This window comes from Crotalus tigris, unplaced genomic scaffold (genome assembly GCF_016545835.1).
Source record: "Crotalus tigris isolate CLP2741 ecotype Arizona unplaced genomic scaffold, ASM1654583v1 scf7180000018371.15429387391:27106975, whole genome shotgun sequence".
NCBI classification, from domain to species: Eukaryota; Metazoa; Chordata; class Lepidosauria; order Squamata; family Viperidae; genus Crotalus; species Crotalus tigris.
This window is the reverse complement of record NW_024096970.1, coordinates 19,999,879-20,014,476: the sequence shown is the minus strand read 5'-3', so window position 1 is coordinate 20,014,476 and position 14,598 is coordinate 19,999,879. Positions and strand designations below refer to the sequence as shown.

Here is a 14,598-nt window from a genome sequence, read left to right as displayed (position 1 = left end):
AAAAAAATCTATCTTCTTTGTGCATATAAAAAGGCAAAGATTCAAAATTGAAATGCAGTGGCAAGGCAATCTGTCCATCCAGCTGCAAACTTGAAAAAATAACCTTGCAGCTGAATGGACTGATTGCCTTGCCACTGCAGTTCATGTCTTAACTGGAGATCAAGCCTGCATTTCAGTTTCCAGCTTTTAGGGATATTTAATACTGCCCTGGTGATTGAAATTACTGTGTAGTGCCAGATTGTAGACTGAATGGAAACAGATGCATATAGACCAATCTCTGTATTCTGAATGTAAATCTATAGTAGCAGCAAGACTGTCAGATACAGCTCGGCAATGGAGCAAACAGCTGCTCCTGGTGATGATCCTAAGTGGGTCCTAACTTCTTATGTCAATTAATCAAATCATATTTCTTTCCATTGCTGCACGTTTCAATCCATTTGAGTCTGTCCTTTAAAAAGACAGAAATGTTAAATGGTAGGCCGCTCCTTACCACAGAGGTCTCTGCTGCAGTGGAGGACTCTTGTTTGATCATTCTGACTCCTGACTTGAAAGTGAAAGTGTTTTGGGACAATCCAAATGACCCATTTCCTCCCCTTCTTTCATATTAACGCCCGTATCACCATCTGTGAGGCTTCATCGTGTCTATCGCAGTTCTTCTCTCTAGCAAGAGTTCAGTTTTGTATTTAATGCTTCACTGCTGAAAGAGTCAGAATTACATACCCTGCAATATGCTAACTTTCATATTTGTAAAAAGAAAGCATTTTAGAAGTTGCACCTCTCTATTTGACCAGACCTACATCAAAGCATTTGCACAACGTTCATGATTCTTCCTTTGCAACATAATCTTCCAGTTCTCTTCCCTGCCTTAGAAATCTCTTCCAACAAACACATATTTCTCTCATTCTAGGCAGCAGACCTCTGGGCAGAGACCGTGCCATTTCTAGATTTAATTATTTCACCATAAGGATTAATTTATGCTGATGCATCATTTAGTGTGATGCTGCAGTTGTCTTATTATGTCTTTGAATTGTTTTAATGGCATTTTATATAGTTTTATTGGCTTGTTTTATTGCATCTTCTTTGGTACTAATTTTAATGAAAAGTAGGCTAAATTTGTTATAAATAAATACAAAAATAAAATATTTCTCAGACCATTTTGTACCACTTGAGGCTTCCATTTCCTATGAGCCTCTTAAGCTATTTCTTTGAACGCATGAAAATTACTATTTGCTAATGTATCAGAGAGGTATTTGTATCTCTTAACTTGTTTAATTCCCCTTTCTCCGATGCCTGTTTTGGAAAGGAAGACTGATGGGAGCAGTTTTGATTGCAGAGACGATCTTTATGGAGTCAACTGCTCATTGTCCCAGTATAGCAGTGTTTCCCAAACTTGACAATTTTAAGGCATGAGGACTTCAACTCCCAGAATTCCACAGCCAGCAACGCTGGCTGTGGTATTCTGGGAGTTGAAGTCCACATGCCTTAAAATTGTCAAGTTTGGGAAACACTGCAGTATAGCATCAGATCTAAGATCAAACACATGGTCTCAGTGAGTTTTCTGAGCATCCTCTCCACCCCGCCAAGGTCGCCTGTAGTTTGATTTTGGGAGAAGGTCTAGAGTGATCTCTGATTTTTGAATGACCTCATGTTACCGATGACTGATCCTTGTTTTCAAACAGATTTTTTTTCCCCTTGATCAAAGCAATCTTAATAGGGAAAACTATGTTTGCTTATTTACATGTCATCACTATTTGTATTTGCTGGATAAGAGAAGTCTAATCTAATCCATGTGAGCTAGAAACAACTATAAACTGTTCAGTTTCCACTACTTTATTCATTTTAAGTCTATTATATGGCATATGTCAGGTGGCTAGGAGCCATGTGTAAAATGTCCCATAATGCTCTAGAAACTGTGGAATTAAAATGGCAGTAATGTAGGAAGGCGCACCCAGGAAAGCCCTTTTGTTGACAAACTTCAACAATCTCCTTCATACCTTCTGCACACTGTCATTTAAAATACTTTCCCCCCAACCAATCCTTCCTTCTTTCCTTCCTTCTTTCTTTCCTTCTTTCCTTCCTTCTTTCCTTCTTTCCTTCCTTCCTTCCTTCCTTCCTTCCTTCCTTCCTTCCTTCGAGATCACACAACTCCATGATAATTCTGGGTGTCATCAATAAATATAATACAGAACCATGGAAAAGCAGAAATGATGGTAAGAACTTACGATTCAAAGGGTAGGAACAGCAACAAGAAGGTCCAAAATCAGAGAAAACCTGCTTCCTGGGACACATCAGATGATATTATTTGATCAATGAAACATGCCAACTTTGTCTAATTGAACAGGCAGAAAGATATCAGAGAGAGATAGCCTGGCCTTATACCATGAAGGGCTTTTTAAGTGGTAACCAACACTCTGAATTGTACCTGGAAGCTAATTGGCAGCTAATTCAGCTCATAGAGCAGGGGTATGCCCATTCCTGCTTGTGCTACTGCATTCTGGACCAACTGAAGTTTCTGGATGGTCTTCAAGGTCAGTTCTGTGGGGTGATTAGGACATAAGTGACTGGAGGCTTTCCCAGTACAGGAACAAGTTCAGCTAGCACACAAGATGAACTTGCATGAAGGCCTTCCTAGCCATAACTGCAAATTATGCTCAGTAGTTGAAACTCTGGGAGAACTCCAAGACTTCACCAATCTCAAATGGAGAAGTGCTAACCCACCCAGGACCTAAGACAGACATTCTCTCATTAGGTTAGGTTTGCTGAGTTGAGAGAAAAGTGCCTGCAATGAAGAAATGTGAAGAAAGTAAAGTAGCTGAAAGTAAAGTAACAAAGTATTTCAAAAGCAAAGCAAAGCTTTAAATTAATTTAAAGAAGCGAGTGATGGATAAGAAAGAATAGCATTCCACTTGCAACAATCTGTTCCAGTTCAGGAGGTGAAACAGGGTTTCTGCATTTTATTTCCTCAGCAATAAATATAATTGTATTTGAGAAAATAGTATCAGAACAGTAGCTAATTATAAATGGAATATGAACTAACAGTGTAATATGGTTTCAAAAACAAGAAATACAATTTGAGACTGAAGAGATTAGGAATGTGTAGCCTTTAAAAGACAAGACTGGGAGAGGTTATCAAAGCACTCTTTAAATATCAAGTGTTATTCTCTATCATCCCAGAGTACTGACTGGAAAATAATGATCTTAAGTTACTGCAAGACTAATTCTAATTGAATAATAAATACTTCTGAACATTAGGAGCAGTTTAATATGTAATTAGATGTCATTAGAGAGAGGTGGTGGAATCACTTTCATTGAATGTGTCCAGTAAGAATCTAGACCATCCCTTGTCATGCGTGCTTTAATTTGGATTCTTGCATGAAGTAAGGGTTGAATACTTACATCTAAGTCACTTTTTCCAATGTTATATTATAGCCTGGAATGGTATCCAGTAGGTTTATCCTCCTTTTATACACATAGTTTCCATCTTCCTAGAATCACTCTCTAAGTAGAGTGGAGAATTTTTTTTCTACACCAAATGGAGGAAATGGAGGTTGCAGTTACTAATATTGAAGGGAATGCAATAAATAATATTTTGTCATGAGTTCATTCAGCCACAGTACTTGTTCTGATAACTGTACTGTTTTTGAATTCAGGTGTGAGACCATATATTTTATGCCAAGAAGAATAAAAGGTCCTCATGAGAAAATCTGGCAGTGCAAAGGAAGTCAAAGGGAAGGAAATGGGATTGGTTGGGCTTCATTGCTGGAGATTTCACAGAGTAGCAGCCTGGAGGTCTGAAAATTGTCTGACTCTCAGAATCGGCTCTGATGGATCAATTCAGGAGATACTTTTTCATTTCATTCATAACCCCAGAATCCCTCCCTTTTGATGTGTTCTTTATCAAATTGTTAAGGCAGATCCATCAGAGGGATCTTACAACAATGGCAGGAAAATTCACAAGTTTGGTTTTAGACTGCAAAGATGGTTTTTAGAGCAGCCCATTAAAATCTCTTTTATCTTTTATCTGATTTAATTATGCTGATTTGTTTGATGTTTCCTTTGGAATGACTGTTTACTGGTGGACGCTTTGTTCAAAAGCCACTAAGACCACAAACTAAGATGATGAAAAGGGAAATACTTTTAGTTTTCCCAGCTGTTTCCTTGCTGAGTTTTAGCCTGTGCAGACAATGTTTTTATTTTGGGAAGAAAGCAAGATAAATTAATTCTTGATTGCCCAAGAACTCTGGCATTTCTTTCTCCATCAATCTCATCAAACCTCATTCCATGCAAAGGGCTTTTGCAAACTACTGTGAAATAGTCTTGATTGCCAGAGTTAATCAGAGCCAAGATAAATTTAAAACTGCCTTTACGTAATTGTGTTTGTATGAATGTGTCCAAGAGAAGGAAAGAAATATTTGCCTCCAGATATATAGTTCAGCTTTAGACTTAATTATGTTTGGGCAGAAGGGTGCTCTTTGGATAGAAACATGCATTGCATCACTTCACATGTGCTTTCCAAGTCATTCTGAAGAATGAAGCTAAAATATTGCCCTGATAGTTCCACTATTTCATCTGTCTTAAAGATGGAACTATTTATTGAAATTAGGTATCTTCAAACATTTTTACTATGAATCAGTGTGATACAGCCAATTTCCCACTGGAGAGTGAGGAGGAGATTCAAGTGGAAACTCCTATTCTGTTACAAAGCTGTCCTTGGGCTGGTTACCCTTCCTTATATTAATGTATCATAAAGCAGCTGGGGGGGGGGTAATGGAGGCCCTCTGGGAAATGACCAGGATTCACACCCACCATTTGGGATTGTTCCATCCCTAAATAAATAAATAAATAAATAAGTGCAATGTTTTATTTATACCCTTATATTTTGACAATATAGGGACCAATATAGGACAATGAAGAAAAAGAAGACAATGTTGTCATTAAGATATTTAAAGGGCAAAAAAGTGAATCGGTCCAAGGAGCATAGGTAGATTGGTGCTCCTAGTCTTCTAATTCCTCTGAATCCAGCAGAAAGATTTTGATCAGTGTTCTAGTTTCTATTTGTTTTCAGGGCATGCTTACATCTGTCCTCACGTTTGTTTTTCTTATTTACAGGGAACATTGAATATAGTTGTCCAGCTACCAATGAATGTGAAATCACAAAACGGAGGCGCAAGTCCTGTCAGGCCTGTCGCTTTATGAAATGCCTCAAAGTGGGGATGCTGAAAGAAGGTAAGGTGGGCTGCAGTGTGCTTTCTGTCTGAATATAAAAGCAAAACAAAATAGAAGAATGACTGAAAAATGAACAATTCCATTAATCTGATTTCACCTTCTCTTGCCTCAGAATGTGGAGGATCCTATAGGTCTTTAGATAATGGAATACCGTAGTTAGGGAGATTTTTAAAAAGTCAAGATTGAGCAGCACTATTGAAGTAGTATTGTGGTTTGCAAGATTTCAGTCATAGCCATCATCTTGATTTTCTTTTTACTCACCCCAACATTAAATGATATTTGGCCAGGAGAGTGTGTGTATATAGGCCATCAGCAGATATGTGTTGATGGTGTTCTGGCTTACCATCATCATATATTGTCACTTCTTTTAATCTGACATGCTGTTTGCATTTATATTTTGGTTATTTAAGTTACATTTTTGTAAACTACCATGAGTAAAATAAATAAATAAATACTATATAGAAGCCCACCACAGAGAAATCATTTTCTTGGTTTTGCTGTACGAAGATGGAGGGAAAAAAAACTTTTTTTCTACAGATTCTGTTTCTCTGATGAGCAGGCAAAGATCTCATTTGTGAAACAGCCTTCACTTGCCCATTTATTATTAGGGCAATTCCTTTATTAAATCCTCCATAGAATACAGCATGCAAGCTATTGAGTCCTCAGGGCTTCTTCATCTGCAGCAGCAGGTGTGAAGAGGAAAACAGGTTAAAAGATGGATGATGTTAGAGTGATTGAGTCTCTGTATTGTTACTTTCAAGATGCAATGAGTGAAGAGGTAGCAGCATTCAAATTAGGCTGTGCTAGATATGGTGAAAGTTTCAGATTGCATCTAGGACTGCCCTGAAGAATACTAAGATGAAAAACATAATTAGGATATCCCTTTTTAAAAATGTGGGAAGGGGAAGTTAGATTCTGCTGTGCTATCTATATCTGTCTTCATCCTTATTTGACGTAAATGGGTACCTAGACACAAAGGGGAAAAAGATCAGAATGAAACTAGACCATTTTTGTATTTTAAAAGCTGGAGATTTGTCTCTTCTCACAAAACTGTTCCTCTACGATTCAGAAATACAGTACTTGAAATATAATTTGATGGTGTTGGTTATTTCAATCTCCCCACATAAGACAGACAGTAAAAAACTGCAGGAAAATTTGGAAGGTGGAGCTATTGGTATTCTTAGGTGTTATTATTTATTTTTTAAAAATAGATCCGGACAGTTGACCTTCAATGGAAATCAACATTTTTCATACTTGATAACACATGCAACTCTCACCATAGCCCTCCAGTCCCACCCATGTATCATCTATTTATTATTGTTGGCTTACTGAGGAATAATTTTTGACATCCCGAAAGAGGGGAAAAAAAAGGAGATAAGGTTTGTCATTGGCAAATAGGGTCAACCAAAGCTGATATTTCAGGTAAAATGGAAAAAGTAAGGTTCCAAAGGGACACTTCAAGACTATGAAAGGCTACCCTTGTGATGTAGATACTGGAGCTTGGAGAGCAATGCAGAAAGTGAATAAGAGACAGAGGCAGGAAGGGACAGAGTGAACAATCAATAGGTTTCTCAGATATCGTGGCTGTTTTCTTTAAGAGAGCCCTAATCAATGCACTATAACTAAAAGGATGTATGAGCATAGAACCATCTCAATTGCTTCCATTTTTACACTGCAGAGTAGAGACTCACTGAGATATCTAAAATTTTAAGTGGAAAACTACCTATTTAAATTCTGAGATATAAGTCCAGAGCACATGTATTCAGTATGTTGGTTTTGTAATCTACAATTAATCATCCTTCTCACACACAAAAAAGTTAATATTCCTTCAGGGGCTTTAAATCTGTAGAGATGGTCCAAAGTGGCATAAAGTATTTTTTGCTGAACATACAGTTTTGCTCTGAGAAATCACCCTGGAGGGGGAAAAAAAATGGTTCCAGATTTTGGCCAGGAGAATTTGACCTTGAAGCATGCTTGAAATAGGGAAAACATTGGAAGACACTAGATATTTACAAATTCTGCTATTATTTTAATAAAACCAGGAGACACACTAATGGATAACTGAGATCAAATGTCATGTATGCATATTTCTTTTTTTCAGTTCATATTTCTATATTATGCTGAGGCGATTCTTTTGTGATCCTGAACTTCTAAAGTACTGATGAAGAAAAATGCTACTCTGAATATTTCCTCGGTGAGAGAGAGAGTTGCTAGAAAACTTTGAATACCTTAAATAGTTTTGAACAGTTAGCAGGCACTGGGAATGCAATGGTCTCTTGGCAGCTTATACTGAACAATGCAGCCAAATCCTATAATCTGGGAAAGCCTTTCTTTGAAAAAGGCTGGATATAACCTATTTGCAAGGCCCTATGGGAAATTTAATGAAAATGAAGCGGAAGTAGAGAAGAAGGAATTATTATGCCAGGAAGTCTTAAAGAACGTTTCCCTCTCCAATCCATCTCCTAGTGCTCTTTGGTGGATCGCTTAGTCTTAAGGCGAACTCTTTGACTTGCAATTCTTACTAAAGAAGCATGTCCTTAATTTTCCAAAATGTCCGTCTATATTTGTAATGCTCATATTTTGCCATTTGATTCAAAGATGCTCAAGTTCAATAGCATGCTAAAATTCAGTAAATCCTATTGCATAGGATACAACACAATCAATCTAATTAATATACTCTTGATAGTTCTGTCTCATGAATAGCGGTCAATTGCTGTAGCCAGTAATTTGCTGCCAAAGATATTTCTGTTAACAGAACACAGATTATGAGTGCAATATGAGTTTGAGCATTGAGGATTTTCACCATTTTGATCTATAGAAATGTTTCCCAATTTTGTGCTTTCTAAATATGTTGCAGTACAATCTCCTTCATCCTGCCATCCATAAAGACAAGGGAGATCTAAAGGATATTACAAGGCACATCTCTGTATGTGGAAAAAGTTACGTTGAGATCCTATTTGCTCTCTAATAACTGAATGAAAACCAGAGCTCTGATTTTGCTGACTGGTGCTCCAGAATTGGAAATAAATACCCAGTAGTTGGCTGCATTCTGAACAAAAATTCAGCTAAAAATGGTTTGAGCTGAGCCTTGACTTTAAAGCTGTTCTTTTTGCAAAGACCTTGCACTATTCCATATATCGTCCTGTTGCCTTCAACACTAACTTACAGGCCAAATTTTATCAAGGAATGCTTTCCCATTGATAGCATTTCCATTGCAGAAAAATGCTTCAGCTGCTAAATCTCTGCTTTGTCATGCAGTTTCAAAGGCAGAGGGAAGATCAAGGCCAGAGAAACCAAGACAGATGTTATGTTGCTGAATAGGGTACTGCAACCACCAGAAATCCAAAGTTACTTCTGCTATAGCCACTGCTTGTAATCAAGACACTTGGTTAAAAAAATAAATGTTCGTTTGGTAACAATTACTACACCCCCCCTTATTTTCCTCTTAAGTCCCTTTCAGTGGCACACTGCCATTCTAGAATACTGTCTGTCTGTCAAATGTCCCTGCTGAGTTTCCTCCCCCTCCCTTCGATTGCCATGTGTTTTCTGAACGATATTTGATTTCAGTGAAAGCTCTGCTGATATCCAGGCAGTATGTTTGTGCTTTCTCTTTGTGCTTCCTGGGAAGGATGAAGACTCCTCCGGGAATTCTGGGTAATTGGGTTAGTGGCCAGCTCATGTCAGGAAATTAAAAGGCAGCCCTGATCAGGTTGCTGCTGCCTCAGGTTTAATGGCTTTGTATTTATAGAGCATTCTGCTTCAATCCTGTGCCAGAAATACCATTTTTCTACACAGTTAGATGAATGAAGCAAATGATGTATAGTTTTCTCTGTGAACAGCACACATTTTAAGGAAGGTTTTTTTTTTAGGGTCTATAGGGTAAAGAACTTAGCTATTTTAAGAACAACTTTTACGGTAGTATAAAATAGCTGATCCCAACTATCTGAGGTTAAATTATAAGTTAACATGTAGGAAACCTTGTCAACATATACATATGCACATACTAGGGCAGAAATGCATAGGTTTAGGATGAAGATTTCTCTAGGAATCATAGGTTAAGATACCTCTTTTATTGTAAGAGCGCAATAGAGAAAAATGCTGTCCTGGAAATTCAACGTGACACCTAATATTAGGTCTGAAGTTTGTTTTCCATTGTATAGGATATTTCTTGGACATTTTAATTGTATTTTAGTATTGGGGGTGGGGTGAAGTGGGAATGTAACTATACTGCTTGTTCTGTCTCTCCACATCTGGCTATTTTCACTTGTAACAAACTGGGTTTTTAGCCAATATTTTGGAAAGAAAAAAAATGGTGTAATTGTTTTACATCTGTTAAGAAAAAAGGGGGGAAATACCTCTCTCCAAAAATTGCTGTTTTCAGATCAGTGAGGGAACATCTGATCTCAAACTTCTTGGGCAGATGTCACCTGGCTCGGCCACACTGAATTGCCACTTGAATGGATCCTCAGAACAGCTCCTTTTACAGGAGAGGATTTATATGGGCGCAGATGTTTTTGAAGGACCTCTGTAACATAAGTGGCACCAACAGGATAGTTAGAAAATTGTCAGTCTTATTTGAGGCATGAGGTAATGGCATATTGCAGGCAGAATTTTTTTATTGCTGGATTCCACTCCATGGCACTTTATTCAGAAACTAAACTAAAATAAAACAAAGCAGAAAGTGAAAGCATAGGAAGGAGAAGAATTTCTGAAAATATCAGCAAGCAGGCTGGGAAATTATATGATTTTTTTTTAAAGGCTCCCTTGCTACTAATTTAAAAGGTGAGAAATTATTTGATCTTTTGGGTAAATAATTTTTTTTTCTCTACATTTACCAAGAGCTTTGAAAAACAGTCAAACTGCAGGATATGAGTTCACTGACTTTGTACTGCTTCATGCTTCAGTATTCATATAGATAGTCCATTTGTATACAAAATAAGATGCATTCACCACCACCTGCCCAAGGGCAGCATTTAAAGTTTAGAGATTTCCAAGAATAAGGGGATTGTACCCTGAAAAATAACAACAATTAGCATTTCATAGAGATAGGGGCGGTGATTTATGAGATGCAAGGACCATGAAAGAGGTTGACCTTGATAAATAGGAACAAGTGTAGCCTATGAAGCTGATCATTATACAAGTTTCATTTGATGAGAAACTCCCTTCCACTGATCCAGTGCTCATTTTTAATTATTGGAAATACAACCCAGCTTTCATCTGATGAGCAGTTCTTATGTGGGTACTAAGTAACCCTAGGAGACCAGGCCTCCCAAAATTTGGCTGTAGGATTGTGGCAGGTTTGCTGGAGGCCATTTTTTGACATTATAGTAAGAACAGTTCTTACAATCTCAGATGTGCCCAGAGAAGTGCCCGGTTGCTTGCTTTTGTATTTCAGTCCCTCACCAGAATTGGTCTTTCGTTTTTCATCATACCTTTTATAAATAATGTTTCCTTCTATAAAATCAAATTAATTTGATTTTATTTTTAGTAAAGTTAGCATGAAGACAGTGACATCCTAAAAGAAGAGTAACCAGGCAAACAGTTTATATTGTGTTTAGTAAAGAGTGGGTTTTCATGGAAGACTCATTCTAGCCTGCAGTGCAGGCTTTTTTTGCCTCAGAAGATACAGTACTTTTCTATAACGGGTTTTACATAAAAATGATGAGTTACATCTGAATTAAATGCTGTTCCCTTATTTCCATTGTCTTCAGAAGTGATATAATTGGAAGTAAATTCTCTATCCTCCCATTTTTACTTGTGAGGGATAGCCATTCTTTCCTTCTTGTTCTTTTCTCCTCCCAGAATTTATGTCCGAAGTGACAGCCTTCACAGAGCTGAATTGGCAGGCAGCTGCCATTTTGCATCTTCTCAATGTCTTTGGTCTAGCATTGTTTTTGGACAATTGTAGAAGAAATTGGAGATAAATGCATGCTCATCTTGAAGATATTCAACAAAATGTCCTGTTTTGGCAGAGGGCTAAAAAAAGATAATTTTCAGAATTTTCCCTTTGAAAAATCTCTCCTGAAAACTTTTGGTTAAGCTTTCTATTTCATATCACTTCATGTACCAATATATGCATGCATGCATGCATACACACTTACACATACACACATATACACATTCACAGTATTATGTTTCCCGGAGGAAAAGAAAGTGTTTTGTTATCTTCATATGCTAAGTCATTTAAATGCATGGAGATTTAATGATTCAGATAAATTACAATTGAGAATGAATTTTGTTTTCTTTTAATTAGGCAAGAAAACTAATTGGGACTGTTTAAAACAGCTTTGTGTTAGATAGCCTCCCTCTCCCAATGCAAAAGTACTAAATCATGGTTGGTAGCTGCTTCAAAAGGCAGCTGGAGAATTTGTTCTCCTCTTGTTTTTCTCTCTAGTGAAGCAACAAACTAGATCAGGTTTATTGTAGAAAGATAGCTTACACTACAGAACCTTTTGCTAACAGTTCCCAGTTTTTCTCAGATAGTGACTATGACTTGAATCTATTGTTACAAAATTTTAGTTAATATTAGACTTTGAATCTCGGCAGTTAGCATTAAAAGCAGAAACTTACTATGATCTCATTTTCACTTGGCATCTTCTTGTTGGCAATTTGTGCTTAGTATATCCATCCTGTTTCTATTCCCGTTTCTGCAAACTGTTCAATTCTGTCTTCTATCTACTGCTCCATTTCTAATTTCTATGGATTGAGACTTTTTAAAAAAAGGTAGGTTGTTCAAATTATATAATTTCAAAAAATCATTCTATATACATTTCCAGAATCTATAAATCATAACCATTTTTCAGCAATAATCTGACAAATCCCATTTTTCTTATCAGGTAAATTGTCCATCCCTGCTAAATCCAAGCATTTTAGTGTTTGCGTCTCTCTTGAATTTCTTATCCAGTGTAAGTCAGGCCATGGAGTGGTGGGGAAAAGTCTACAATTCCAGCATACAGTAGATTGACATTCGAAGAACCAGATGCATAAAGTGAAATTGAGATGGAGTGATGGAGAACAAACAGATTGAAATTAAAGTTTGATAGGTTGTATTCAGACTGTATGAATTTAAGAGTTTGCAAAAAAAAAAAAAAGCCTTCCTCTCTCAAGTGCTAGTGCAGTGGTTCTCAACCTGTGGGTCGGGACCCCATTTGGGGTCGAACGACCATTTCATGGGGGTCGCCAAACAAGGCTGTCCGCCATTTTTTCCCCTTTTCTTTGGCCACGCCCCTGGCACCCGGTGATGTATAAGTGATTGGGGGTCACCACAACATGGGGAACTGTATTATGGGGTCACGGCATTAGAAAGGTTGAGAACCACTGTGCTAGTGGAAATTAGAAAGAGGCAGAGACAAATCTATTCTGTCCTCAGGTAGAGGATAATGTGGCTGCCTTTAGGCAGTTGGTTTACCATTGACACAATAGGAGAAAGATTGCTTGCAGGAGAGTCCCATTAAACTAATTTTGAAGTCAATGCACTAGCTACCAATAGTCTTGAAGGGCCTGTCCAAAGTGCTAGCTTTTGCTTTCAATACTTCCACTACTTTCGGTGCAGGACCAGAATATATCAGGCAGTGCTTTGCCAGAATTGAATTTGCCCATGTGAACTAATAATTGAGAGTGGTCTTATGGAAGGATGGACTAACTGCTTATCTTTCGACCCGGTGCCTGCTACCTGTTACCCTAATAATTTTAGATGATTTCTATGCTATCCAACAAGTTTGTATAATTTCCTAATATACATGCTTCTCTCATTTGTTTTCAAGACGGATGATGCTGAGAATGAGGATGATCATCGTGTTCATAATCATGATAACGATCATGATCATGAAGAATGTAGCTCCTCGCATGCTGAGTTGCGTTTCCATAATTTTGAGTGAGATTGCAAACTTGTTAGGGCATGGATGTATCTGTTTCAGTCTGTCGGTTCAGTGAATAAATAGGAGCTCATTTCTCTGTTGCCCGAACACTTCTCTGAATTTCTCTGAATGGCATTTGCAAGGCTGAATGAAATGTTTATAAATTGGCTAGCCTACATCCTGTCTCTTTAACACTGTCTGTGATGATGTCTGTGTTGGGATGAAACAACAGTGACCTTATTAAAGTGTTTGTCTCAAGGAGTGTCAAACAGGATGCAGGAACAGGAGGAGAACAATGTCTTGTTGGAAATTAATGAGGTAAAGTCCTTGAATGAAAAGACATATGCACAGCAAGGAAAAGAGATGTGGAGGTTAAATCTTCTTGTACTTCTCTCTCTTATCTCTTCTAATACACTTAAGTTCTTTTGTGCCTCTCTAATCTGATTGAGAATGCCTAATTCCTCTGCAACATGTGCAGCCATATTCCCAGCCAAGTACTGAAGGCGAAATGTTTTATATATATAACTGCAGTTTGGGTAGTTCAATTTAATCAATCCATGCTCTAAGAAAGATATGGTCAAGTTACTATAACACTTGACTATAGTCTTGTGCAAAGGTTCCCTGTTACATACATTGAACAATTCCGGGCCAGACCCATTGAACATGCTGATAATTTGTGTGGATTATTACATTTATGTTGTTTTCTATTTTCATGCTATCTGCTTATTTTTTTTCAAATACCAGAACTTAACCTGAAAAGTTCCACATTAGATATTAGCATGCACCTTCCAAAAGAAAGTGCGTGGCAATTAGAACATGGCCACAATTTTTCCTTCCTATGTATTGGTATACACATTAGCAAATATAGTTTGCATACCCTTATGGTACTCTCCACTACAAATATAAGCACATATACAAGACAGAATGACAAACTCCATATCCATCGGGTTGGGGAGTTGCAGATTATTATTATTGTGGATATGATATGATATATATTATTGCTTCCCTTTATATACGTTATTTTAGCTGATCTTGACAGAAATCCAGTTTGAAATTGGATGCTATTAAAATGATAATAATAAATTAATAAAAGATTTTTTTTTCAGAAAGTACCATGAGCATTACAGATGTCTTAGTATTTTCAGAATTCATCTAGAATCTGTGCTTGGTCCAGAATGCAGAATAGGTAGCTTTGGTTGTACCATGAAATATCCATGTAACATTGAGCTGCATTGGCTTCTTATGGGTTTCCAGGTGTAATGCAAAATGCTGGCCATTATCTAGAAAATTCTTCACAGCACCTATGAGAACAGGGACTGCTTATGTTTGATTACATCTGCCTGAATCATGACATCTAACCGAGAAGGCATATATTGGGTTTCTTTATTAATCTAAATCTAATATCATCGAATGCAGAGGTCCCCAACCTTTACGGAACCAGGGATCAGTTCCGTGGAGAGAGGTTTTTTGTGTAACAGGGAGGGCGTAGTTTTATGCGCTGCCTGCATCCTGCGGA

The 14,598-nt window shown here is 37.5% G+C and overlaps 1 protein-coding gene across 6 annotated transcripts in view; it reads left to right on the top strand.

The window, feature by feature from the left end:
• The window catches only part of ESRRB (estrogen related receptor beta), a 102,846-nt gene that overhangs the window by 65,383 nt on the left and 22,865 nt on the right, over nucleotides 1-14,598 (top strand). For 4 of the 6 annotated variants that reach the window (XM_039351654.1, XM_039351657.1, XM_039351655.1 and 1 more), the window contains one exon: nucleotides 5,110-5,226. In XM_039351654.1, the coding sequence (XP_039207588.1) occupies nucleotides 5,110-5,226 (117 nt within the window). The other 2 variants (XM_039351658.1, XM_039351659.1) reach the window with 2 other exon arrangements.